Raw genomic sequence first — 27,796 nt, 5'->3', positions numbered from 1 at the left:
TTTTTTGGGTTCATTGAGAACATGGTTGTTGTTCAATAATAAAATTATTCCTCAAAAATACAACTTGCCTAATAATTCTGCACTCCCTGTAGAGTAGAATTATCCCTTTGAGCAGTAGTTTCTCATTGTTTTGTGAAAGCATCTTTTGACCCTCGGAGTGAGCCTTTGACTTCACTCAAGGCTTATCTGATGGCAGAGAGGGGACTGTGGCACAGGGACGTTTAATTACACCGGACAGGGTTTTCTATGTCTCCACCCTCAGGATATGAAGATGTAAACAGCAGAGTAGTTATTTAGCAAATGTCAGAGATTAATCAAGAGGGTCAGCTTCTTTTTACTACTACAATATGAATATGAAGTATGCATTCATACAACTTGTTATTTTTTTGGTAGCAGGCATCTCTACTGCACACACACACACACACACACACACACACACACACACACACACACACACACACACACACCTACCTTAATCAGCAATGGGATAGCATTTCCTGTCTGACCTGTCCAATGGTGCGTCAGAAAGAACAAAGCGATCAGGTTCAACATGAGGTTGTTTTTTTTTCTTGAAACGCCTAAAAAACAAGAACATTTTGAGCCACTGTTTTACCAGGTTGATAAGTTAAAGTGAATTAATTTATTTGTCACAAACATAGGTAATGTACACATAATAATGAGTAGATTACTTTCTCAAACAGCTGACAAACAAATATCCTAATATCTAGAAAAATCAACCCTTTTGATTTCTTTATCCAGGCACGCACAAAAGAGGGGGGAGGACTAAATCGTACTTGTATGTGTGTTGAATCAGCAGAAACTATATTAAGTAAGAAAATAAGCAATAACAATTATTTGCAAGCATCCCTGCCTGAGAGCATCATTCCACTGTATGGTGAGCTGTTACCTGCTGCTTGATTTTTGTGTTTTCCTTTTTATGTAAATAGACTTTTCTTTGATAAACTGATGCAGAAAAAGTTGCAAATTGATGCATAAAATTCACCTCAGCGCAGGAAATGAAGTGTGTGATGCTCAGACATCCCCACTTTTGTCAGCACCAGTTATTCATCATTAGTGGCTGAATAAGTCAGCTGAATAGGCAAAATGGAATTAAGTCCTAGCATTTGCTTGATAGTTTATACTTTCTAAAACCTTTTTTATGGTTTTACTACCTCTTTAGAGTTTTTTTTACAGGTGTAAAAACTATTAACGGGAAGATTAAAAAGATACATTTGCGATTGTTTGAATTGCCAGGTCACAGATTTCGTCCGAATCTGTTCGACCTAAACAGGTGACGTGGTGTCGACAGGTGATCGGATTTTCTTGTGTATCTGTTTCCTGAGTCCAGAGTAACATTTACTTTCAGACTCTTGCTTGATTTCTTATGTATATTTTATATATAAAAGGCATTTTTCTTTTCAGTCAAGAGCCTCTTGTTAGCCTCGCTGGCTGCGGCACGTTGCATCACTGTTACAGTGTTTAGATCAGCCTTGCGTAAACACTCCAAGTTTTTCTATTTTTTTTTAATTTTTTAATGTCCCGTCCTGCGTAAAGGAATTTGCGTCTGTTTCCAGGAATGGACAATAAGCAGGTTACGCTGCAACAGATAAACTTAATCCTTACTGTCCCTTACAGAAACTCTACAGAATGAAGCAGTGAAGAGTGGGCAGCTTGTTTCACGTTGGTAACCTCTGGTTCACTCGTTATCTTCACCTTTCCGATTCTGGCGACCTTAACAGAGACTGCTACTGATTCATTTTTCTGATCGCCCTTTCATGTTGGGATTTGTTGTCATGGGAACTAATCAGGCCATTCCTGAGTTGCCGAAGGGGGGAATTCAGAGAGTGTGTGTGTGGTGTCGTTTGTGGTCTATTTTTTTTTTTCATTTTTTCCTTAGGGAGTAAAGTAAAGGTTAAGTTATCATCTTTAATTTATTATTAAGTATTATCTTCTGTTATATTCAGCCTGTGAGGACAGCACTGTTTGCACAAGTGTCCCTGTGGACTGAGAGGGTGTTAATATCATTAAATCACAGTGTCCTCAGTCTCAGAGATGATCGCTGACCATATTTTTTTTGCACAGTTTCTTGCATTTCTTGTCATTTAATATACGGCACAAATTGCCCCGCTTAACCATGGGTGGACAGTGCTGCTGTTTCAGTGAACACTTTGACCTTTTAGGGAGGTGCTTGGCTGGTTGCTCGGCAACCTTACAAAAATGCTCTGGAACAAAAAATAATACTGCAATTAGAGATTAGCAAAGAAACGTTTGTGCAGATTAAACAAAACCCAAATAACTCTCAAATATATATTTATATTTTTGATGATTTTGAATATTTATTCAAGTATTTTTCTAAATGATCTTCCGAAGTATTATTTCCAGCTAAAACGGTCTCTTTCTCTTCTATCACAACCAGTTTCACTGTGCTGAGATGCACTACCCGCGCTGTTGATTCCATTTAAATCAAACTCCTGTTTGTTTTTACCCTTGGTGTGATTTATTTGGACAGATATGAACATGCTAATCAGATTTGGGTGTGGACCAAAACAACTGCATCGAGACCCTTTGGAAGAGGTGGTCTTGGTCCTGTTCCCAATAAAGCGGTTCTTTTACAGTGAGAATATAATCTCAAATCCGACCCAACTAGTAGGCGCAGCAACTAGCCTGCTGTGTACAGTTTTCCCTAAAGTATATCCCAGATAAATCCATATGTTTGCAATACCTTTTCTATTCTGCAGAGTATTCTAAAATTCCGTCTTCCTGTATTTACTTTTGTTCCTCATCTGGCTAATATGCAAAGCGAATGTTCTTACGTTGTTTTTAGTGATACATTTTGGTTTGCTAGGGGTTTTCTTGGAGTTTTGTCCGTGCAAAGATAATAAAGGTGTATGTGTGGAACTGTCCAACTATGGAGACATAGTTCTGGACTCTTTGACTCTTTACTTTTTGGTTTTAGAAGTAAAGAAGCTTCTCGGATGAGAGGTGATCTTCAAAAAACCTAAAGAAGTTCAGATGCCATGCATGACAGAAAGCATACTGTATGATGCATGCACTCTGGTTGAATAGTCTGTTGTTTTGCTGTTGTAAAGATGATAAGAGAAAAAGTTGAAATTGTGTAAGACTCCACTGTTCAGTTTTGTACTTGCACTTTGCATTTGACTGTATGACATATAAAAGTCTTATGTTTGAGGACTAGGTGTCTGGTTGTCCTGATGGATTATGGTCTCTGGAGATTAACTATGGTGAGAGTGCTTTTAGTTCAGTTTGGCTTCCCATTATTGTATTGATTTTAAAATTGCTATCAGATTTGTGTTTTATTTCATTTGCTTGGGTATAGTTTCTTGTTACACAGACAAGTACGACTGGAGAGTTGGCCTCGTACCTCAGATCTCCGTAATGAATGCATGTATGGGGAGCATGCATCATTTCAAAACGAGAAAAAAAAAAGAAGACAATGGTGCTTCTTCCTTCTGCTGCCTTGATTTTAAAATAGAACTTAATTTAATTGTAATTTTGCAGAGATGCTAGATTGTCTCTTCTCTTTCCTGTATAACTTTCTGCGTTGCTGGTTGTTTGTGTGTTTGAAATAGTGTGCTGTATATGTGTCGGATATAGTAAAGACTGACATGGAGACAGGTGAGCCATTTTAGAAAAAAGAAACTAAATACTTACAAAGAACAGTAGACTAAAAGTAGAAAAAAGTCAAACAGAGCCAAAAGAGCAAATGTTATGATTCTATGTCTTTTTTAGCTGTTCCCCTGATATTCTTCCACTTATGGTCACTAGTTATGGGACTCCAAACCAGTCATTACCCAAAAGCTCAAAGTGTAGCAAGAAAATCCCCCCTCACCACTGTGCCACCACAATCATCCTGATTTGTTGATGCAAGGAAGGATTGACCTGTGCTTTCATGTTGTCGCCATCCAAATGTTGCAGCAGAGATTGAGACTCAACCTGGCAACATTTTCACTCTTCTGTTGTTCAATTTTGATGAGCCAGTGGGAATTACAGTCTCAGTTTCCTGTTGTTAACTGGCAGGACTGGCATGGTGTGGTCTTTTCTGCTGTAGCCAATCTGCTTCAAGGTACAATGTGTTGTGTGTTCAAAGATGCTTTTCCCCAGCACACATGCCACGTGGCCCACTGCGAGCAGCCCACAGAATCCTCTCTTGGGGGCCCAGAAAGACAAAACTGCTCTGGACACTGGGGTAGCCTATATGGGCAAGTCCATATTGGGTTTGCCCAAAGGAACTCCATGTAGGTAAAAGGGTAAAAGGAAAGATTCTTATATAGAACTTTTATACTCTACATGAACACTCAAAGTACTTTATACAACATGTGTCATTCACCCACTCACACAAGCAGTATCGTGCTTTCTGTCTACCATTGAAACCCCAGTGAACACATTAAGAGCAACTCAGGGTTCAGTATCTTGCCCAGGGATACTTTGGCATGCAGACTGGAACAGCTAGGGATAAAACTGCCAACCTTCCAATTGGTAGAGGACCTGCTCTATCTCCCCCGCCCACACAGCCCAACAGCTTACTCACAAATGCCCAATGTAGACCCCAATGGGCATTTTTACTTGCTCTCCATACCTTGGTCATAAAATATGGTTATTTATGTTACTGTTGCCTTTCCGTCAGCTCAAAGGAGTCTGTCCATTCAGTGTCAACCCGGCATTTTCACCCAGAGAACTGCTGTTATCTGGATATTTTCTCTTTTCCGGATTATTCTCTGTAAACTCTGGATATGGCTCTGTGGGACAATCCCAGTAGATCAGACCAGTTCAGACCAGCCCATCTGGCACTTACAACCATGCCGCGTTCAAAATCACTTAAATCACCTTTGTTTCCCATTCTGATACTCAGTTTGAACTTAAGCAAGTCGTCTTCACAATGTCTACATACCTAATGCATTGAGTTGCTGCCATGTGATCGGCTGATTAGAGATTTACATGAACAAGCTGATGAGCAGGTGTGTCTTACAAAGTGGCCACCGACTGTCTGTAACGATACCCTATAGTGTTTGAAGAACGACTATGTTATGCAGTAACTAACAACAGATCTCCTTTCACTTAGTTTCTTAGGTTTATCCTTTCCTTCTGTTCAGTGTGACTACAGACTCTGTTGTTTGTACATGTTGTTTTCTTTTGCACTTAAAAAGAATAAACACCGCTTTTCAAATTGTTTACAAAATCCAAACACCCAAGGACACAGGTTGATTGGAAAGTGGTGGCCTTAAGCCAAAAGTCCCACTGATGTTTTAAGCCAAAAAGACACTCATTTAAGTAAACTGTCTTTAAACCCCCCCCCTCACCAAATCCTCATCTCACTCCTTCTGCCCACAATCCCTCTCGCAGTGAAGCTTTCCTTCCGCTGAAGCACTTCATTTATTTCTTTGCTCTGTTGCCAAATGAGCAGCTGGATCAGACAGTGAGGGGGGGAAGAAGACAGAGAAAGAGGATGGAGAGGGAGAGAGAGGGAGAGAAAGAGAGGGAGATGATGATGTTTCCAATGTTGTCCATGCATTGTAACTACAGACGGGGCTTTGTTGTATTTGCATAATGCGGGTGCAGCCCTGCCTGCTGAGAAACAGTGAAAAGCAGCATCAAATACTTTTTCCCACTGTGATATCTCATTGATTCCTCTGTTGCTTGTCAATTTCATCTGGAAAAACAAATTTACGAATATATGAGCAGGAGTGGACCTTTAAAACAAAGCGGCGCGCTTGTTCTTCGATGGGAGACAGCAGGAAGAGGAGCAGAGAGGCAATGTGATATCAGACTTTTAAACAGTTCAGCCTCCTTGAGATCAGAGACGGCTGAGAGGCAATTTAATATCCGCATGGGCAGAGCTGAGAAGAGGAAGTTTTAGACAAGAGAACACTAGAGTTTTGTTCTGATTTGGTCGGCTTTTATTCCCCTCTGTTCGACCTCGTCCCACTCAGCTTCTTTCATCTTGTTCTCTCTTTTTTTAAATATATATTTACCGGATCTGTTTGTTCTGTTTTGTTTTTGTTGTAGCCGCAATTTATTTTCTGCTCCAAGTAAAACTAAAAATCTCATTGTCACAATATTAAAATAGCTGATACTGATCCATCGTTCTCTATTCCATAATCTCAAATTGCTAATTCTACATTAGGCAGTAAGGATGCTTTAGCATCACTTTACTTAGAGGTTCTCTCCTAGGAGAAAAGCCAGGATACACCTGGACGGGTCCTCCAGGGACAGCCTGTCTGCCTGCAGGGAGCTCTGTTGGCAGTGTATGTGGTACAGCCGGTCTTTGGGCCACTCTTACTCGTGTTGTTGTTGATCTGTCAGCCACCAGCTGAGAAAAGCAAAGTTAGAACGTACAAAGTGCAGAAGTAAAACTGAGTGTCAAAAACAATGAAAAGTACCCACTGCAGTCACTGTCTGTGTTTTCCATACTCTATTTTTTTGTCTTTAAAGTTTATTTTGCGGTTCTCCCGTTGCTGGTGAACTCTACTATCGCTATTCCTGTGAGGCGACAGTGCTAACCACTTTAACCTTTGCCACCAGGCTAAATGTAATTTTTATTCCACCATTAGAAAAAAATAAATAATATATGAGGCAAGGATTTGAGAAGTGCACGGCCTTAGGATTAAATTTAATTAATGGATGCTTAACGTTTAGCCAAAGATGTGGCCTTGCTCTTGGTACCTCCCTGGTTGATGTTGGGTGGCAGGTGAGATTAAGGTAATGCCTACCACCTACCATAAAACATAATGCGTGGCCCAAACAACTGAGGAAAAACTCAATAGTGCACGGGCGAGAGTGAAACACAGCCTGGGTGGAAATATCCTCCTATTTTCTTAAGTGGATTGCGATTAAATTAGGTAAAGACAGTGCAGTCATCTTCTTAGGATGATTTGCATTTATTGTCACTATCCCAGTTATTTATTTTTTATTCAGCACCTCTTAGTGTTTCATATTGATTGTAAATTTAGCTGTAAATTTCTGGCTTTCCTCTCAGCTTCAGCTGTGTGAAAACCTGCTAAATTAAGATGGTGAACATGGTGAACTTTTATTTAACCTATTAAGATCGCCACTGTGAGCACATTAGCAAGCTGATGTTGTCATTTAGCTCACAGCGTGACAGCTTCTGCAGCCTTACACAGCCACTAGTGTAGTTGTATTATGGAGAGCTGGATACTGTATGCCAAAGATAAGGCCAATACTTTTGTGCCTTCTGTGTTTATTTTGGAGTTGAGTGGCCTACTGCAGCCTCCCACTGGATTTCACTCAGTCTGTAGACTAGGCACAGGGGAGGTTATTAAAAAAAAAGCCATAACACAAGATTAAAAGCTGATGTTGTTTACAGTTATAGGTGTGCTTCACAAGTTTCACAAACTAAATATTTTTTCTTTTTATATTTTTATTACATAGGTAATAAAAAGATGTTGGTCTGGAGGGGATTGTTATTGCTTTGTATAGTGCGAGTGGCTAAAGAAAGACTGGTAAAGTTTTAGAGATAGTTGATACTAGAGGGTAGATAATGAGACAGCTGATATAGTTCAGAAGTCTTGAGACACTCCTCATTTCTTTATATTTTGCTACCAAGGAGCAAGCTTTCTTGTTTTGTTTTGTTTTTTGTTCCTTTCTGAAGGTCTATCAAGGTTTTTTAAGTGTTGTGTCTATACACAACAGAAAACTTAGCAAAGAACCATTTTTACATTATATACATACATTATATACATTACACACATACACTGTATTTTACACTATTCTTGAGTCGAGAAAGATGATACAGTCTGACAGGAATGCAAAAGGGTTTTTAGACCAACAAGATGATACCCAACGATGTATTAGCCAAACGCGCGGCATATTTTAGCTTTGTGTGCAGTGTGTCTTTAAAAAATCTGAGGAAACTACAGTGGAAGACAAAAGAAGAAGTGCTGAGACTAAAAGGCTATCTATTATGTACAGCAGGTGAACAGTTTTTGAAAGTCTGGCAACAATTGTTGCCGTTTTAACCCCCCATTACGTTAACAAAATTAAACACATTGCTTGTAGGGGAAGTCTAAAGAGTAAAATGCATGCACTTATTTTGCAGGGAAAATTTGGGATTAAATGGGTTAAGGAAGGGAAATGGGGACAATAGGCTGAGTTATGCCAAATTACACAAGAACTGAATTGAAAATCAAGGCAACATGTCTGATTGAGTGATAAATTTAAAAATTAGAAATATTTGGTCCAGCCATTATCAATATATATGGAGAGAGTGACAACTGTGAGGATCTACAGTAAAACATGGTGGAGCCTCTGTTTGATTTAAGGCTGTATTTCAGCCTGTGGTGTTAGGGACATGTCGAAATTATTGGAATTACAAAGACAGCAAAGTACCATCAGATCCCAAACACAATGTAGTGAAAGTATACCTGGATAGAAAAACACCCAGTAGATTGCCGACCCTTAATCTCGGTCACTCTCTCGAAGCTCTAAAACTTCACTCCTCGCATTTCGTAGTGTGTGTCGTAATCGCAGGTAAAAATAGAGGCCTACATATTTGCAACAATAAACATCTGTCAAAGTGACACACAACACTGTATAAGTCATGAAGAACTGTCTTTATAAACCTAGCTCAGGCTAGACACTATTGTCAGTCCTACCTTCAGGCAGGAGAACTTCGTGATTGTATGACAGCTTGTGCATTAATAATGTAATTCACATTTGAGCCTGGAGTTATCACAACCATAAGGTGGGTCAACTGTAGAGTTCTCATGTGACATTGTTCTGCTGCAGGCAGAGAAATATTCTCTTTACCTTTTATTTTCTATTAAAAACACAGTTTCAATGAAAAGATCATAAACATACAGACACAGTGTTTTCATTTTGTGAATGACTTGATTTAATTAACGGCTGAGTAGTTGCAGCACTTTACTTCAGGGTTAGCAGTATACTTGTGAATTGATGATTATGATTTTCCTGTAGTTACATCTTTGACTATTTAATCTGCTACATGTCAAATAACAGGCTTCCTGAGAATAGAAAAGATGATGCCTGATGTGTAATAACATTGTAATTTCACCTCTTGTTTTTTAGAAAATTAACAAAAAGTGTATTATTATCATTATTTTGGTCATTTGTTAGCAGTTTGTGTTTTTTTCAGGAGTAATGTTACTATGTTGATGAAGAAGTTAATGACGCGCTGATTGTGGATGTATTTTTCCACTTATGATTCACTTTAGATTCGCCTACCTTTAGATTGTTTTCTTTTTGTTATGTCACTCATGAGGGACGCAGTATGTGAGATGAACTCATGAACTTAAACTGAATGAACTTTGCTGATGAACACCGAAAGGTCATTGCTGTGTTGACGTGGAGTGGCTGATTCACCCATGATGCTTTGTCCTTTCCCATCGTGACAGTGAGGTTGAAGCTCAGTCACTGAGCTTACGTGCTCTCAGACAAACTGGGTTTGACTGGCTGCTTGACCCTTTGATAAAACTGAAAGTGACCTTTAACGTGTGCACATGTTGGTTTTTTCACTAACGATGCTCAAAAATCAGCTTGAGAGGGTTTGAAATGGACAGAATTACATAAGCAAGAACCATAAACAAAAAGGCTGAACTGAAGTGAGAAGTTGAACGGTACCACTCCTCATTTTAGTTGTCTCATGTCTGCAGTCGGGTTGTCACCATAATAGAATTTCAAACTTGATACTAATCCTTAAGACGCAGCATAATGTTTTGATACCGTGTTATTATTAAAAAAGTGGCTAATGTTAATGATAAAACAACAATGTGGGGGTTAGTCTTCATTTAACAGAAGGATACAATTATTTGTTTTGAAGAAAGTTTCTCATAAGGTCCCAGATTGAGACTGGATTATGGTTCTATCAGCTACTAGAACTCGAAACAGCAGCAGCCTACCTTAACAACCAGCATTGAAATACAAAATTTAAAAAATGAAAACAAAAATCCCCCAAAACCCCTCTTCTCTTCTCTTCTCTTCTCTTCTCTTCTTTTGTTTTGTTTTTTTGCACTTTCGAACAGCATCTTAAAATATGTCACATATACTTTATAGTTACTGTGTGATCATCACACAATGTAACATTGGTGTTGCTCTTAATGTTATTTTGGTATTTTCCTATCTTTATTTTAAAAAGATCAGATTTTTTGTTCATTTTTATTATGATATTTAAAATCAGGTTTCAGGTACTTCTCTGGGTATTGGTATTGACTTTGAAATTCTATTATTCTCACAATCTTATATCTGAGTATGTATTTTTATGAGCACATTAGTCTGCCATAATCTTAATACAGTATTTGCATTTTAAATATGCAGGTGTACAGCCAGTGTTTTTTTTTTTTTTAAACTGCTGCAACAAAGTAATTTACCACATCTGGAAAACATAAAGTATGACTTTATTTTAAAAGGTTGGTTAGCACAAAGGTGGAAACAGCTCGCCAGGCTCAGAATAAGTGAAATAATAAATAAATTAAAATATTCCTGACAGGATCTCTAAAGCTTACAGACTATTACGATTTGTGTGTTAATCCTTACAAAAAAGAATGTAAAACATGTTAGTGTTACAGGGGATTATGGGGTTTTGTGTTTCTTGAAGTCAAGAATGTTTAAGTACTAACTACATGAATCAATTTATAAAATAGCCATACATCCATAGATCATAAATATGGACAAGGTGTTTGTAGGAGATCCTACACTTTGTGAGTATTCCAAATAATATAATGCCATCAAAGAGAAATGGCTGTACCACTGGAAACAGGATACATTTGTACATGTAAACTCAATCAGTGAGACTTAAGTTGTTTTTCTTTGACTTCCCTTAATGATAAAGGAAGAAAGTGGAAGTCAGGTCTTTAGATCTCTGAAATATTTTACCTTAAGTTCAGTTTTTTGGGGGTTATTGTTGTGCGCGTATTTCATGATCAGACTATGTTAAAATATTGTGGCAAGCTATTTTCTTAACTCCTGTGCAGTATGTTGTATTGTTGCCATCATACCCTGCTTCTTAGGGACATGACCTAGATCCTTCACAATGACAGTGTGTTCTCTGTCGCTCTATTTCCACCATCTCCCCTTCCCCCCTCTCTCTCCGTTTTTATTATATCATTCACTGGTTTCAGATTTCATCATGGGGATCAAATTTTCAGCAAAGACACAGATACTCTGTGGTTTTCTTTGAAAATTGATTTATAGGTTTGAAAAAGCCTTTTTGGTTGACTTTAGATGTGGTGCAATACCTCTGACTGGATTCCAAATCTGTAATTTCGTCAGATATGCACCTTTAAGTGACCTCTTTTTGTGTGGTGTGAATGAAAGATTTAGCTTCTTTTCCTAATACATGAGACTCACACTCTACAGGCTGCTTGTGCCAAGCCATAGATAACTTCTGTCTGTCTCAGTGTGTGCTGGTTGGTTTGTGGGAGATGAACTTGCCTACAGCAAGATGTGTTGGTGCCACGAGAGACCTCTGAGGCTCTATACTATCAAGTGCAGCATGGCTAATTAATTTTTGATAAGACTGAGAGGGCTGACTTGTAGGTTAAAACTCAAGAGGCTGGAGGCTCAAGAGGCAGAAGCGATGGAGGGTGGAAGAGGAAAAGAGAGAGAGATGCTCAGACTGTGATCTTCATCCAGCCTTCATCCTGCCTTCACACTCAAACGTCACACTTAAACTTACGCTTATTTACCTTTGAGCATCTTTGTTTTGAGTCGTAGTCAATATATGAAGAAATATAACAGCCCCGCGTTTTTATGACCACTTGGGGGCAGCAGAAGCAAACTGTGAGGTCAATAATTACATATTTTGGATGACATGGTGAATTTGTTAGTAAATGGTTTCTTATTCACCCACTTTCTGGAGCATTTTCAGGTAATCTGATGAATGAGCTCTAGCTCTTTTTGTGCTCTGCCTAGCTCAGTAAAACACCTTGGGCATTAGTTAATAATGTTTGCCAGTTTGCCAGCTTTTGTGATAAGCAGGTAGTCCACAGTGGTTTTATTAAAAACACTTAAAAAAGCAGGCTTCTGCAGTTGAAAATGTGAGAAGTGTGGGTGCAGTGGGGAAAACCAGAACAGTGAAGTTATGGCCTGGAAAACGATGACTTTAAAGCTGTTATTAGAGGAAATGCCGGATGTTAAGATTCGAGATCAGTTAACTAAGTTTACAACTTCGGTCTAAAAACAGTGCAAAAACCTAGCCTTGTCCTATGAGTACCAAGTAACCTGATATACTGTATTGGTGTCTGTGAAAAACAACGCCCAAATCTCCTGGTTCTAAGCAGGAAGTTGCTTTTTCCTGGCTTGGTTTCCATTTGATTCATGACTTTATGAATATCTTCACAAATAAAATTTTAAAATCAGCCATGTACCGATGAGGCCTTCAAGCTGAAAGTAGTTAAATCGTTACTTAATAAGCCATCACTTGCCCCAGCTGTGTTAGCTAATTAAAGGCCAATCTCCAATGTTCTTTGTTCATGTAAATGGAGAGTCCTCTTTACACACTAAGGATAGTTATGGAGTTCCACAGGGTTCTGTGTTAGTACCACTTCTGTGGACATTGTACACGCCTCCCTTAGCCAGTGTCATTAGAAGACATAGCATACAATTTCATTGCTATGCAGATGATACCCAACTTTATCTTTACCAGATAACACACATCAGTTATTTAAAGTGTAGGACTGTCTCACAGACATGACCTCTAATTTTCTCCTTCTAAATTCAGATGAAACGGAGGTTATTGTACTCGGCCCTCAAAATCTTAGAAATGTGCTATGTAACTAGATGCTCGCTCTAGATGGCATTACCTAGGCTTCCAGTAACACAGTGAGGAATCTTGCAGTTGTTTTGGACCAGTCTTTCAATATGCATATTAAACAAATATGTAGGACTGCTTTTTTCCATTTGCACAGTATCTCTAAAATTAGAAGCGTCCTGTTCTGCAGAAAAACTCGTTCATGCATTTCTTACTTCTAGGCTGGACTATTGTAATTTGTTAATATCAGGATGTCCTAAAAACGTCCTGAAAAGTTTATAGTTGATCTAAAATTCTAGTGCAAGATTACAGGCAGGGATTAGAGAAAGAGAGCATATGTCTTCTATATTGGCTTCTCTTCATTGGCTCCGTGTTAAATCCAGAATCAAATTTAAAATCCTCCTCATCAAATACAAGACCTTGAATAATAAGTCCCCATCTTATCCTAAAGCCCTCAGAGTACTGTATCACTGCAATAGAGCACTTATCTCTCAAACTACAGGATTATTTGTGATTCGTAGATTGTTTAAAAGTAGGATGGGAGGCAGAGCCGTCAGCTTCCAGGCCCCTCTTCTGTGCAACCAGCTCCCAGTTTGGATTGTTGCTATGACTTGGCGCTATATAAATAAGACTGAATTGAACAGATAATTAAAAAATAACAAAAACCTCTTTAATAACAAAGAAAATGTTTTTATGAGGCAACAGTGAGAGTCCTCTATCTGTTGTCTGCCTCATCAGTTGGTTAAGATGAGTATATAAACTAAACTAAACAAGGCATACAGCCTGAGGGCTGCGCTGAGAACATCTGCTAAAGAGCTGGAGACTCATGATGCTGGGAGCGAGTGTGTATGTACTTATATGTCTGCGTGTGTATGTCTTTGTGAGGACCAGTGTGAACTGCAAATATTGGGAGTGTGTATTTTAAGGTTAATACTTAGTTTTAGGTTTAAAAGTAAAGTATTTATGATGGGGTGAGAAGGTGGGTCATGCATTATATCAATTGGTTTTCTAGTAGAAACTGTAAATGTGTTTATGGATGTGTGTGGTGGTGACAAAGCTCACTGCTGGGAAAAGAAAGTCTTATTCTTTTTTGCATTAAACCCTGTTAGAAATGATCAATGGTGGTTGCACTGATGGGAAGATCAAGGCGTGTATACAATACGATCTCATATCCTTAATTTATTTGATATATTCAGCTCAATTACGGCAAATGGGCAGAAGTACAGGATATGGAAGAACTGTTTCTCTTCAGTTATATTTTGGGTTTCAGATGGTTTACAGTACTGTGCAAAACTCTCCATGACACCCCTCACCTTTATATTTGTATTGCAGGAGCCAGACTTTTTTATCATGTTTAAAATGTTTTGTTTTTGTTGTAGTTTGTTTTGTTTTTTTCAAATTTTTTTCAAGCCACTTCACACTGACCTTTTGAATTATTCATGCATATAAAAGGCACATAACTCTAGGGATGAATCAGTGTTGTGTCTACACATAACATACATCTTACCAAACAGCCCATTTTAATTTGTATCTTTAGGCACTTTGTTACTAGCAGCCTGTTACAATTTTTCTCCTATTTCTTTAAAAATGGCAGAAAATACCAAAAGTAATTATTGGTACATCTTAGCATTGTGTGTCCCAACAAACTATCTGCAGCCGATGAACAGTGAAGAGTGAAAGTTGGTCCATCTACTGTTCACTAAAGCCTCATCAGAAATGGTCTCAGTTGAACGGTGGCTGTCGGGAAGTCATTCGAAAGGAAGGGAAACTAGGAGTAAGGGCCAAGCAATGCCAAATTACATAAAAACTGGACAGAAAATCAGAGTCAACAGATCACATGGAATAATGAAACCAGATGGGTTATTTTTGCTTGAAATCATCATCAATATATACAGAGGACGTCAGGAGAGAGGTACAAGAGCGAGCGTCTACAGCCATCTATAAAGCATGGTGGAGGCTCGGTCATGAGTTTGGGCTTTGGGCCCTTCAGACAGTGGTGTTGGAGATCTTGTCAAAATTGATGAAAATGTGAATGCAGAAAGTTATCATGAAATTTTTATCCACCATGAAGTATTTGGAAAGTGTCTGATTTGCGACTGCTTCATTTGCCTATTATGACTACAGAAAATACAGAATTCTAAATAAGTAGTGATGTTTTATTATAACAAAAATAATTATTATAGCCACTTTGATGACAAAGAAAATCTTTGCATGTGACAAAAATGTCAGTCCTCTATCTGTTGTCTACCTCATCAGTTGGTTAAGATGAGTATATAAAATAAACTAAACAAGGCATACAGCCTGAGGCTTTAGCAGATGTTCTCAGTGCAGTCTGAGAACATCTGCTAAAGAGCTGGAGACTCATGATGCTGGACGTGTGTGTATCCGCTTGTATGTCTGTCTTTGTAAGAACCAGTGTGAACCTTTAAATATTGGGAGTGAGGATCTTTTGGGCTGTACAGTACTTTGTTTTTGTTTTAGGGTAAAGAACTGGTTCTAGGTTTAAAAGTAAAGTATTTATGATGGGGTGAGGAGGTGGGTCATGCATTATATCAATAGGTTTTCTAGTAGAAACTGTAAATGTCTTTATGGATGTGTGTAGTGGTGAAAAAGCTCTCTGTTGCATTAAACCCTGTTAGAAATGATCAATGGTGATTGCACTGACGGGAAGATCCACGAGTGTATACAATACGATCTCATATCCTTAATTTACTTGATATGTTCAGCTCAGTTATGGCAAATGGACAGAAGTACAGGATGTGGAGAAGAACAATTTATTATTATATTTTGTTTTCAGTTTTGAAGGACCTTTTGAAAGCCTGAAGAGTTACCACTTTTGCACTACAAAAAATTGCAAGTCTCTCTCCTTGAAAGCAAAACATCAAGAAATAATGGGTAGCTCAGTACTTTATCTGCCCCTGGTGGACAGCTTTTACTTACCCTGTTTCACTGGCCATTCTTCTATGCTTCTTGAAACTTCCATATCGTTAGCTTCATAGCATAAGTGCCTAAGTCATTTTTTGGTCAAATTGAGATTTTTGCCTAACTTTACTCCCCTACCACTGCTGCATCATCCTGTCCGTCTGCCTATGTCATCACAAAAAAATGACTTAGGCACTTATGCTATGAAGCTAACGATATGTTTTAGTAAGTTGAACTTATGTCCATCCTGAGGTACCCTCAAGTATGACTGTCGCTGTAGCTCAGCGTTGAAAACAAATTAAAATAGTTTTTTTTCCACGTTATCTAACAGTGAAGGCAATTCCATGTTGGATTGTGTGTTACTGCTGCACCTCTGAAACACATCTGGTAGGAACACAGCTTGAAGCAATTAGAGGTGTGAGGAAGGCTGAGAGAACAGGTAGAAGTTGTTGCAGTGACAACAGCGGTTGCATGTGTATGAAGAAGAGAACACCCAGGGGTTTTTATTATGATTATACAAACATCATGTTGTGGTAAATTATATAAAATCACCACAATCGGGTTGTACTAGTAAAAAAACGAATCACAGTGTTGTGTTTAAATAGTCCTTTTTTATGATGGGGTGTTGTGCTATGCTTTTTTTTATCTTCTTTTATCAACATTGACTCTTTAGTTTTATTTCATAAATATTTTAAACAATGGATTTTGATGCTCATTTGTTAACATGTCACAGAAAATTTGAAGTTTTGTTAACTTTTGGTAACCTACACTTACACCTGAGACTGACGTGCAAAACGTAGTTAGAAAATAAGTCGTGTTAACTGCTCACTCTTGCACACATGGCCTCGTGCTGTGAGAGCACTCGGGTAAAATGCATGGCTGCATTCTGGAATAACTGACAAGTCGGGATGCTTAGTTTGAAAGAGATATGAAGCGGCATGGCACAGTGAAGACAATCTGCTAAAAGGAACAGACAAACTATCGTGTGAGTCAAAGGAAGAATTTAGATATCCTCTCATTTACACTCAAACCACTCAAACTGACATTTATCACATCTAAACCCTGCTCTGGACTGATGGGACTAAGTTTGGAAAATCATCACATTTTAGATTCCCTATACACTTACTTTTGAACCTTCGTTTCTGAATATGGTGTAACTGAGTCTAAATTCAAACCACAAATTTCCCATCGGAGGTGACCAGTGGTTAACGGCAGAGAATAAAAAGCAGCTCTTTCCTCCAAATTTTGAATTGGTGGCTTGTTGTGGCTCTCAACGTTCGGATAAAGACATTCATCTGAAACTGTGCGACAGTGATGTGATGTTTTGTTTCGAGTGATCTCTTCGCATTAAAAGCCCCCTGTTCAGTCAGAGACCATCTCTCCTTCCAGCATATGCTTGGCCTCTACTTGATGAATTATGTACCCTCACAAATTACCAGTCTTGCCACCCGTCTGGCAGCCAATTAAAATTTTAAGATACAGATGTTGTCGACATTCTGCTAGCTTTAGTTGGCACTTCATCTAAATGTGCTTTTTGATATGTGTGTGTAGTGAGTGTGCAACATTTGAAAGAGGAATCCATTACGTTAATGTGACAGAACCGGAAAATTAAAGAAGTCTAGTATCTTGAAATTTCTTTAAAGGCTGCCAACGTTAGTGTAGCCAGACAGAAGGTTTTAACCTCGTCTCGTACCCATCCATACATTTTCTTCTGCTCATCCGTGTCGCTGGGCGATAGTCTAAGCAGACCTGCCCACACCTCCCTCAGAGACACGCTTTCCCCAGCAAGTTGGTTTGTGCCAGCATCTCCTCCTAGTTGGATATGCCCGAAACACCTCACCTAGAACGCATCCTAGTCAGATGCCCATGCCAATCGGGTCCTTTCGATGTGAAGGAATAACGACACTACTCTGAACCCCTCCTAGCTCCTCGCCCTATCTTTCGACACCCACTGTTTCTGTCTGCAGTCTCATTTTTTTTGGTCACTTCCCAGAGCTGAAGCCCATAGATGAGCGAGGAACTTAGATTGACCAGTTAATCAACAGTTTTGCTTTCACACTCATCTCTCTCTTTACTACAATAGACAGGTGTCTGATATATTACAACTTAATAGCTTGACTACTACAATCCCTGATTCATGTATATTTACTCTATTTCTCTAGTTAATCTTACATTCATGTTCCACTCATAATTTCGTTGTACATGTACAATGACACTAAAGGGCTATTCTATTCTATTCTATTGTAAGCATTGCACTGGGCTATAAATGTGTACATGAATAGGTCTCTTGCAATGGCAGGCTCAAAAGTGCAATAGCTAAGCTCTACAGTATTATTGAGATGTAAATTTCAGTGCTGCATGTGAAAAGAGTAACAGCTGAGCATATAATTCATAAATTAAAACTATATATATAGTTTATAGTATAGTTTTTGTTTTTAAATGACTACCCACCACTGAGTTTCACACATGCATATACATGCTTGCATGCTTCTACTTCCATATGTGTCCACGGAAGTGCCAGCGCTAAAATGTCAGCTTCAAATTATTTACCCATTTTAAACTGTGTGGATAGGCCAAGTAAAACCAGACTTATGATAATTAATTTACATCAGGCTTTTTCGTGAATACTTTCTTTGAGTCAGGTTTCTTCTGATCCACTGCTCCTCACAAACTTAAGGTTGGAATGGAAGGTGGGGCTACTGCTCATCTGCCTGAGATGATCATATTACTCAGGTACTTCTTTAAAGAAAGGTCAGTTGAGAGAAACGTAGCAAGCAAATATGCTGACGTCTAAATGATTTAGCACCCATGAACTTTATTTTGTACCCCGCGTGAGAGAAAAAGCACTCATGTGTACATTATTTACATTGATCTTTGATAAATGCTGCACAACCCAGAAGAAAACAGAATCTCAATCCTGGCTCCCCAAATCATACAGGTCGAAAACAAAAAGAAATCCTGTGTGAAACTGAACATTCTAGTGTATTTGTGCCTACGCTGCCCTTGTTATTTGAAATTGTGGACATGTATAACACAAGCATCTAACATTGTGTCAGTATATGTATATATAACATAAGCTGAAGGAAGGTAGTAGTCTGATTGGCTGCGTATGCTGTATATCTAATGAAAAGCAAGTTCTGCTTTATTGTCCCTTAGTAGTTGTAGTATACGGCTCTACTGATTGATACCATAACATAGAATTCAATTTCTGTTATGAATAGGCCGTTTGGAAATGGCTTCTGTTACTGTTGCTGACAGGGCTTTTCAAAATACAGTTTATAAAATGCACAATAAAGTGTTACCACCCAGGTGAAACAAGAATTCTGAGGTCTTTATATTCTGATATCAAATCAATCTTCAAACAATGAAGATTCGTGATAGATGGAAAATTCTAAGAATTTAATTTAGTGTTGTAAAACAACACACATTTGGCTTTTTTTTAGCAATGAGATCTAATTTGGAACTGCATAAAGTTTGCTGAAAAGTATTAAAGGTTGTTGGAGCTGATATCTGGCGAGGCATAGTGTTAAAAGGGTAGCGTTGTACCAGTGCTCTGTATGTACGTCCATTAATCCATTTTAAGTGACAACGTTCAAAGTTCAGAGAGGCTTCTTATGAAATTAGGAATAATACGAGGGTTCAAACTTGACCAGCCAATGATTGAATCACCAACCTTTCACTTAGTAGATGACCTGCTCCACCTCCTGTCGCAGCAGTGTCTTCCAGCTGTTGTTTATTCACTTATCTTTTAAGCACCAGCCAAAGAGGGTGTTCAAAGAAAGAGAGCACTTAAGTTGTACTTGCTTTATTTAAATAACTACCACCTGACCACTTACTCCAATTATAATCATTTAGTTGTACAGTACATTACAAGATGTTATTATCATTGGTACTTATCCATCCATCCACCCATCCATCCATTTATTTTCTTAATCACTTGTACAATTCACGCTTGCAGATAACTGACATTAGCTGAGAAACGTTACAACCCAAACAGGTTGCCAGGTTATCATACGTGTAACACAGAGAGACAATCATTCGCACTCACATTCACAGTGACTGCCTATTTAGAATTACTAATTAACCTAACAAGCATGTCTTTGGACTGTTGGAGTAAGCATTTAAATCCCATACCTAGTGCATATGATTTAGCCTGTAGTTACACCAGTGAGTGGATATTGTGTTGTTTTTGGAATAAAAAAAAAGTTCTCGAGTCAGGAATGTATTTGCTTTATGATCCAGAGACAACTTTTGGTACTAACATCCAGGCACAATGTGAAAAGTTTTCCCTCTACAAACATTTCAGCAACATCACAGCGGAGGTGTTGGAAGTTCGCTTTTGTTGAACGCATCTCTTAATCCAACAAGCTTACTGTAGCTACACCCTCTTTCAGAGTTGCAGTATCATAATTAATCCACAACCCATTTAACAGTGAGTTGTACTTTCTGCAGCTTCACATAGAGATTAGTGAACGTGCTAATCTCCAGTAACAGACAAACTGTAATAAAAACTCACCTGTCCTAATCATTGTTTTCATTTCCAATCTCTTTGACTGTCTGTGGCTCATCCCCTCTTTGATTTCATTATAGTAGATTTAGTGATCTTCATATTCCCCTCCTTCTCATCTGCAGTATCTTTCTCAGCCTTGAAATTTAACAGAGATGGAAACAAGCAGTTATATTCTACTTCACATATTTTAACAGCAGTTCTCTGTGGGTTCCTTGGCAGACGTGATATGATCAGGGACTGTTATGAAATTTATTGCTGCTGTTAAAAAGGGAGTTTCAGGGATCCTTGAATAAGCTACACAAACCACATAAAAGATCTATGTCTCTACCTTTATCTGTCTCTTCTCTCTCTGCCTGGTGCATCTCCATACTCTGAGATTTATGAGCTTTAGAGATGTAATTAATTCATTCCTGGTCATCGTATTCCTCCCTAGTTTACATTTACATATTAAATTGAAGGTGAGCACTTTGTCTGCCATCTATACAATCTCTGCTCCCAGAGAGAGAGATAGATAATAAAGGGCTGAGCGGGAGAGACAAGCGCTAAAAAGAGGCTGAAAGACACACATTTCCTCTTTTGTTTCGCTCTGCTGACCTTTTTCAAAACAAACTTATACTTCTTTAAAGAAAAGTCAGTTGAGCGAAATGTTAGTAAATAAATAAGCCGATGTCTAGATGGATTTAGCACCCATGGACTTTGTTTTGTACCCCACAAGAGAGCAAAAGCAGTGATGTTTACGCTATCTACATTGATCTTTGATAAATGCTGTGCAGCCGGTCGTCCGTGGGAAAACTAAATCTCAGTCCTGTCTCCCGATTTATTTCTTTTGTTTTGCTGCTGATGATTTTCAGTAGCGCTACACTTGACTCTCAAACACTTTAATACCCGCTCGACACCAGTGGCAACCTTTTTGTCCCTGAGCTCTGCAGCTGAAGCAGAAAATGGGGCAAAAACTCTTCAGTCTGTCTGACTGATTATCTGTCTGACTGCCTGACTGCACGTTTGAAAAATTTACCCCGATACATTACGTGTCGGCCTGTTTAGCCACTGAAGAGCAGCACGACTGGGAAATAAATCCTGGCTCGCACAAGCATGTGACTGACATGCAGTGTCCGGGTCCTTCGGTCAGCAGAAATCCATCTCATTAACTGGCAGGTTGCGCACACTCACACATTCGCAGACGCATCATTCAAACACGCACACTGCTGCCCACAGACAAAAGGCAGCCAGCTTTTTGGACAGGCCACGACCATCAGCTCAGTCACCCAACATGTGTTTAAATTTATTACATTTTGCCTCAAAAGTCAGCATCAGAACGCAGAGTAAAGCAGATGGTACAGCATCGTACCCAAAGGCTGGAAACTTTGTCAGTTGGACAGGTCATTATTTGAAAATGTTATTTTTCTGGCAGTAAAAGTTTTTCTTGTAGAAAGTTAGAGATCTTTCTTTTTCTTCCATTTTATAGAAAGAGAAAACAGTAGAATTCAAAAGAATACAAACATAAAACTCAACAAAACCGGGTCCGGTTTTAAAGCCAGTCTCAGGATGCAATAAATTCCTACTGCTGAATTCAGCTGACCATTTAAGGGGGCACAAAGGACAAAACAAGTTAGGTATAGTTTTTAAAACATAGTGGGGTTTAATTCAAAAGCTCTAAATATCCTATGGAACTGTGGGGAGGAGTTAATAACATACAGCTACCTAACTGCTAAAATACTCACTTAAAAATGATTCTTGGCCCTCGTAAACATGAACCAATAATTTGAGTAAAATGTTACTGAAATATATCAGATCAAGCTTATTTATCCAAATATTTAATCAGTAAAATATACTTGGTATAAGCTTCCCAATCAATTATATTACATTTGATTCCATTTAATGTAACATTTTAATCTGTACTTATGTAAAAAAAAAACTTTTTTTTTTTTTTTTTACATGTCACCAAAGTACTGTTTAGGGAAACCTAAACATTTTGGAGTGCACACCTGGCATGTCTTTGTTGGATTGAAGCCTTTTTCCAGGAAAGGGTTTTCCTCTTAAGGTCTTTATACACAAGTCACATCATTCAGAGAAACCATTCTGCCTTCCCTGCCTGCCGCCGCATGGATTTTTTACTAGCCATGTGTGCATTTGTCACAGCGTGAAGTGCTCCAACCTCAGCTGAAGTTTGACTGTACAAATTACTGAGTGCTGCACTGTGCTCTGCTTAGTGCAAGCCATTGGAAATAATGGCTTTCAGAGCACAGCAGTGCCTTTGTCATTTCCTGTCTGAAAGCCTCATTAGACTTGAAAGGATTAGTTGCTCAATCAAGAGAAACTCAGTCAGATATGCTGATAATTAATAATTCAGTTAGTTTTGCTTGTAAAAAATGACAACTCATTTGCAAACTGAGAACTTTAGATGTTTTTTTTTTTTATTATTCAATGTTAAGTAAATGCCGTTGAGTTTTTGTTCAGCTGAAAGAGAATTTCCAAAAGCCATCTTGTGCCTTTGGAAATCACTGTGGTCATTTTTTATTAGAATCATTTCATGACATCTCAGTGACCAGTTAATCACCTTGAATGAAATTGCCTGATTTAAGTTCTGATTTAAACCAATATGCATCTGAGTACCGGTAAGTAATGACCTGTTTTAATACCACATGTAAGTTTTAAACAGGTTTCTAGACTTGCTGGAAACTTACTGGAAACTTTATTAGGAACACTAGTACTGGTTTGGACTCCCTATTGCCAGTGCAAAAAGCCCATGTGCTTTAATGTTTGATGTGTTGTGTGTTCAGAGATGTTCTCCTGCACGGTTGTAACAATTATTTGAGTTATTCTTTGCTTCCTATCAGCTCAAAGCAGTCTTGCCATTCTCTCTGAACCCTTGTATCAACAAGGCATTTTTGCCAAGAGAACTACCAGTCACTGGATATATTCTCTTTTTATTCTCATTTTTCAAAATGTCTATCTACCAAAGTGGTACACGAGTGCATATGTTATGTTGGATTGGATTTTAAAAACTGACATATATGGTCGCCTGGACTTATTTTGTAATTTTGGCTCTGAAAATGGTTGAGGAGTTGGTAATGTGAAGTGCACATGGTAAACTCTAATTGGAGCTTTGTTTCTGTGTCCAGACAGCAGTATGCTGTGAATGCTTTGTGCTACAGTAATGCTTCTCTTCTCTTCTTTACAAAACCTTTTTGTCTTTAGCACAGATGCTAACATAGTTACAGTCATTTAAAGAGCACTTGTAAAACGGGCCCACCGGACGGATAATTAAAAAGATAAAACCCTCCCGTTTCTTTAAGTGACGTCTTCACTTAAAGATGGTCTTGCTTTCGCTTGTATTTGAAGACAGAGTTGTTAGGACAAGAATAATTTTTCCGGGTATGCAAAACCTCCTCTGATTGTCTAGTGTGTCTGTCTTTTTAACCTGTAGAGAAACTATGAGCTGACGTTCATTCAGAATACCAGCATTCATATACAGATATCTATTACCGCCTCTGTCTTTCCCTTTAATTCTTTTTCTTTTCATCAGAAAGTCTCGTGCCTTTCAGGGTTTTTATCATCATCTTCAACCTCATCTCCTCCTTTTCTCTCATTGATTGGAAAAGCTATAAACCTTCAGTATGATTGGCCTGTGGGAATGCTCTAAGTGCTCCCTCTCTCTCTCCCTCTCTCCTTTTGCTCACATGTTCATTGCATTGTGTATTCCCACTTGCCTTCTCATTCTATCATAAATGCTTTTTAAATCACTTGACTGGAAAATTGACTTGGCATGTCAATTTGGCTGAACCGCCCCAGTCAAGGCTTGGTGTTTGTTTGCGCCTGTAGATGCTTTTATTGTTGATTCTGTTTTTGCCAAATCCCCATGTGTACTTCTTTCTCTGATGAGAGAGAACTCCTAAATTTATTTCACTGCTATTAAACCAGGCATTTCGAATACGAACAAGGTCACAGAATACTGAAAATGCCAGCGGAAGATCGATGATGCCCAGTTTGATTTTATGCAGCAAATGGTACAAAAAGTCACTGCACGGAGTCGAAATGCACAGCTTCAATTAATAACACTTCACCTGTTCCTGTTTAAATAAGAAGCCGAAATATTAATGTTATTTAACGGCACAAAGCCATTATTTTAATGAAAAAAGATTTATTAGTGTAATTAAAATGAACTTAAGATGATTTGGCTTCATCCTAAAGTATTTCTTTCTTATCTAACTTCTATCTTCCAGGTCGCTGAGGCTTTCCACATTTAACGTTGCGAGACTAAAGAGGACCGTGTTCACCATCCAACAAAGTCTGATGGACCCGTGAGCAGACATGTGAGAAGAGATCGACCCAACAGACATGTCAGCTGACGCTTTACACTTTTCTTCTTTACAACGATGAACATCTGAGCCATCTCTGGTATCGGCACATATTTAGAGCTTTGCAGCACTAGCTACTGAAGTGGACTGCCTTTTAATTCTGGCATCAGCCATAGTTTGATACTTTGATGATGGCCAACTAAACCCTTTACCACATTTTCATATGAGTATGTTCACAAAGCCACCTTATTTTGTAGTTTAAATTGATCTATCCATGCTTTTCACCAGGCTCGAGGAGTGCTGTGATAAATAGAAACTATAGCATTTAGTACTTTTTGTCATGCAGGGAATCTCAGGACACGCCAGAAACAAGCTGGCTGATCACATTTTGGGAAAAGCAGGCGTAGGTGATGGTGTACCTTGCCCATTCTCATCAGTAATCCCATGACCCCTGCTGAAGTCAGATCGTTGAGTATGAAATAACCTAATCAGAGATCTAACAGTAGCCTGATTTTACCCACATGTCCGTCGGGATGAGCGCATGCCCCTAACCTGGCCACGTCAGCGTTGTCGTGGCTGGCCGCCGCAGGACAGTCGTCTTCCTCTGCCATGACCCGGCTGATGTTGGGCCGGACTCTGGAGCGCATCTGTAAAGGCGTGCTGCTGCTCTGCCTGCTCCATTTCCTCATCATGATGATCCTGTACTTCGATGTGTACTCGCAGCGCTTCGACCTCTTCAGTCGCTTTAACAATGGCCGCAACGGATCCAGGAGCAATGTTAGTGGGGCAGGGAGCGGACATCATTATTACTATTACAACCTCTCCAGGCCCAACGCCACATTAGCCAGCTACCTGGCCACAGGCGAGCAGCTGGTGCCAAGTGTGCAGCCGGAGAACACTCAGACACCGTCTCCCAAACCACTGCCACCATGTCCTGAAAGCCCGCCTGGCCTTGGTGAGTAATAATGTCACAGACTTCTCCTACATTTCCCTCGCTTTTTTCCAATTCTTTTGTAGTTACAATAACGAGTTGTTTTCACCCCAGAACACACACACACACACACTCACCCTTAATATGTTTTCACAGATTTTCTGATTGGTCAGTGTAGTCGCTCCTCACATGTGCATTATGTACAAACAGGTAGATTTTTTTGTCTTTATTGTCAAGCTGTTGGCGGTGACTTTAAATATGGTGGAGCTACCCGGGAGAAATTTCACAGTTGCCTTTCACAAAAATGTGAAATTTAAAATATTCCTGTCTGTAGTTGTGTTTGTCTGTGACACTTCCTCTTGGGAGGCGAAACCATGGGCGCAGCAGCAGTCTGCCGATTCTACTTTATCTGGCCTGTCTTTGTCATGTAGCCAGCAAGCTAACTGTAGATAGACAGGATTCTGCATATATCAGGGGGATGTCGATGACACGAACAGATGTGAAGCAGACGTCTGTGTGCATCTCTGTTTGATCTGACTTTTAATGCAAAATGAATCTTTTGAAGATGTGAATTTTTTGCCTGAGAACAACAAAGATTTCATGATCATATTTTCTAGGAGAAGCTTTTCCCTTGTAACTCCTGCTTCTAATATAATATGTGTGGACTAGCATTTAGCTTTTGTTGTGCTTACACTGTACTCTTCAGCTCCTATTACAACTCATTTTAGCTCAAGTCAGATCTAAGTTACGGTGTACACAAGTTTGAGGTTTAATTTTCTGCTTTTACACTTCTTTAGCTTTTTCTGATAATACGTAGCTTATTTATTTATTCTTCATCCAGTTTGCTTGTACTGTATACCGAGTAATTGTATAACTAAACCAGGAGGATTTGCACATCATTCATTAGAGTAACGTTAGATGCAGATGTAGTTAGATGAGCCTTCGATCAGAGCTTAAAGCTGTGTAGGTACTACTTTATATTCTGTAAATAAATGCATCTCCAATTAGCAAAAGAGCAAGTGTAACCATAATTTTGTTTTTCTGGGTCAGCCTGCAACATAAAATGGATTTAATGTCAACAATTTACAATGTGGTATTTCAACCTTATAGACTCACAGTGGAGCTATTAATTCATGCAGTGAGACACGTGAGCTGACACAAACACAAACACACAGCAGCACAGATGAAAGCGGAGGGTGCAGGATCAGTTTTAAAAGAGTCCTGCATTTTTTTAGTTGTTTAGTGTTCTTAGTGTTATAATAAAAATGTTCATATAATATATAAAGTAGTAATGTTTCTTGTAAGGCAACAAAAAAATAAATGTGTTAGAAAAAGAATGTGGGCTGGCTCACCACCCTGAAACTTAAAAACAAAGGAAAGGCTCTATTTTAACATTCTTTTAACCCGATTTACTCAACCTAGTTAGTTGCTTTGGTTTCTTATGGCTCAGTCACATTAGAGTTAAAACAGAGGGGCGGGCTCCTTGCGAGAACAAATTACTGTTTGCCTGGTGGTTACATTAAATGTTTCTGCTGTCAAAGACTAAATGCAAGTACTTGTAGTGATTGCACAAGTGGGGGGAGGTAACCAGTCACATAACAACCGTGGTCTGGTGACTGGTCGGACTGTCTGCAGTCATTTTCAGACAGGTTGTCTAAGGTTTGCAAATGTATTTCTATAAATATCGACAGGTTGCCAGCACTTTGCAGTCGATCTGAATCAGTGTGAACCGATGTGAACAACCTGTCTGCGATCTGTCCGTCTGCGATAGAGGACTGGACTGGTTGCCAACTGTCTGTATGTCATTTTGTAGTTGAATCTCTATGAAATGTGAATTTCTGTGTATGTACATAGCAAGTGGTTTGCTACAGCCACAGACTTGTAATTTTTGCAGATTTGTCATAGTTAATTGCTACCTTGATGCCGTTTAAATGCAAACTGATAGCAGACTGACTGCCATAGTCATTTTCTCCATTTTTAGAGCAGCTATTTCAAAGCTAACATGAGACCTTCATTGAAAACATGGTTACAGTAATTTTTTGTCATGTTGAGATCATAAACCACTGTTTTCTCTAGTGTAACTGCAGAATTATCCATCTAAAAAAACAGAATTTAAAAGTTAAAAAAAGAAAACTGAAACTCAGTGAAGACATCGTCTGATGGGGAGACGGCTTCGTGGAATAGGTGGAAAATATTCGATATGTATGTAAAACAAGCTGCACACAGGGCACCTTCACTTGCTTACACACACATATCATCATTATGTATCCACCCAACAAATCTGAGGTCGATAGAGTCACACTAAGCCTGGGGTTCACTAAATCCATAATTACATAGTGGTCACACACTTACTTCACACCCATGCAGACACACACACACACACACACACACAC

The 27,796-nt window shown here is 38.9% G+C and overlaps 1 protein-coding gene across 1 annotated transcript in view; it reads left to right on the top strand.

Annotated features, from left to right (window-relative positions):
• The window catches only part of b4galt2 (UDP-Gal:betaGlcNAc beta 1,4- galactosyltransferase, polypeptide 2), a 197,965-nt gene that overhangs the window by 2,728 nt on the left and 167,441 nt on the right, over positions 1-27,796 (top strand). Inside the window, exon 2 of the mRNA XM_005742547.1 lies at positions 24,398-25,427. Coding sequence (XP_005742604.1) covers positions 25,082-25,427 — 346 coding nt within the window. The 5' untranslated portion in view covers positions 24,398-25,081. The remainder of the gene's footprint in view (positions 1-24,397; positions 25,428-27,796) is intronic.

Source organism: Pundamilia nyererei, unplaced genomic scaffold (assembly GCF_000239375.1).
Source record: "Pundamilia nyererei isolate P.nyererei 1_Seehausen unplaced genomic scaffold, PunNye1.0 scaffold00121, whole genome shotgun sequence".
Classification (NCBI taxonomy): Eukaryota; Metazoa; Chordata; class Actinopteri; order Cichliformes; family Cichlidae; genus Pundamilia; species Pundamilia nyererei.
This window is presented reverse-complemented; position numbering and strand designations above follow the sequence as displayed.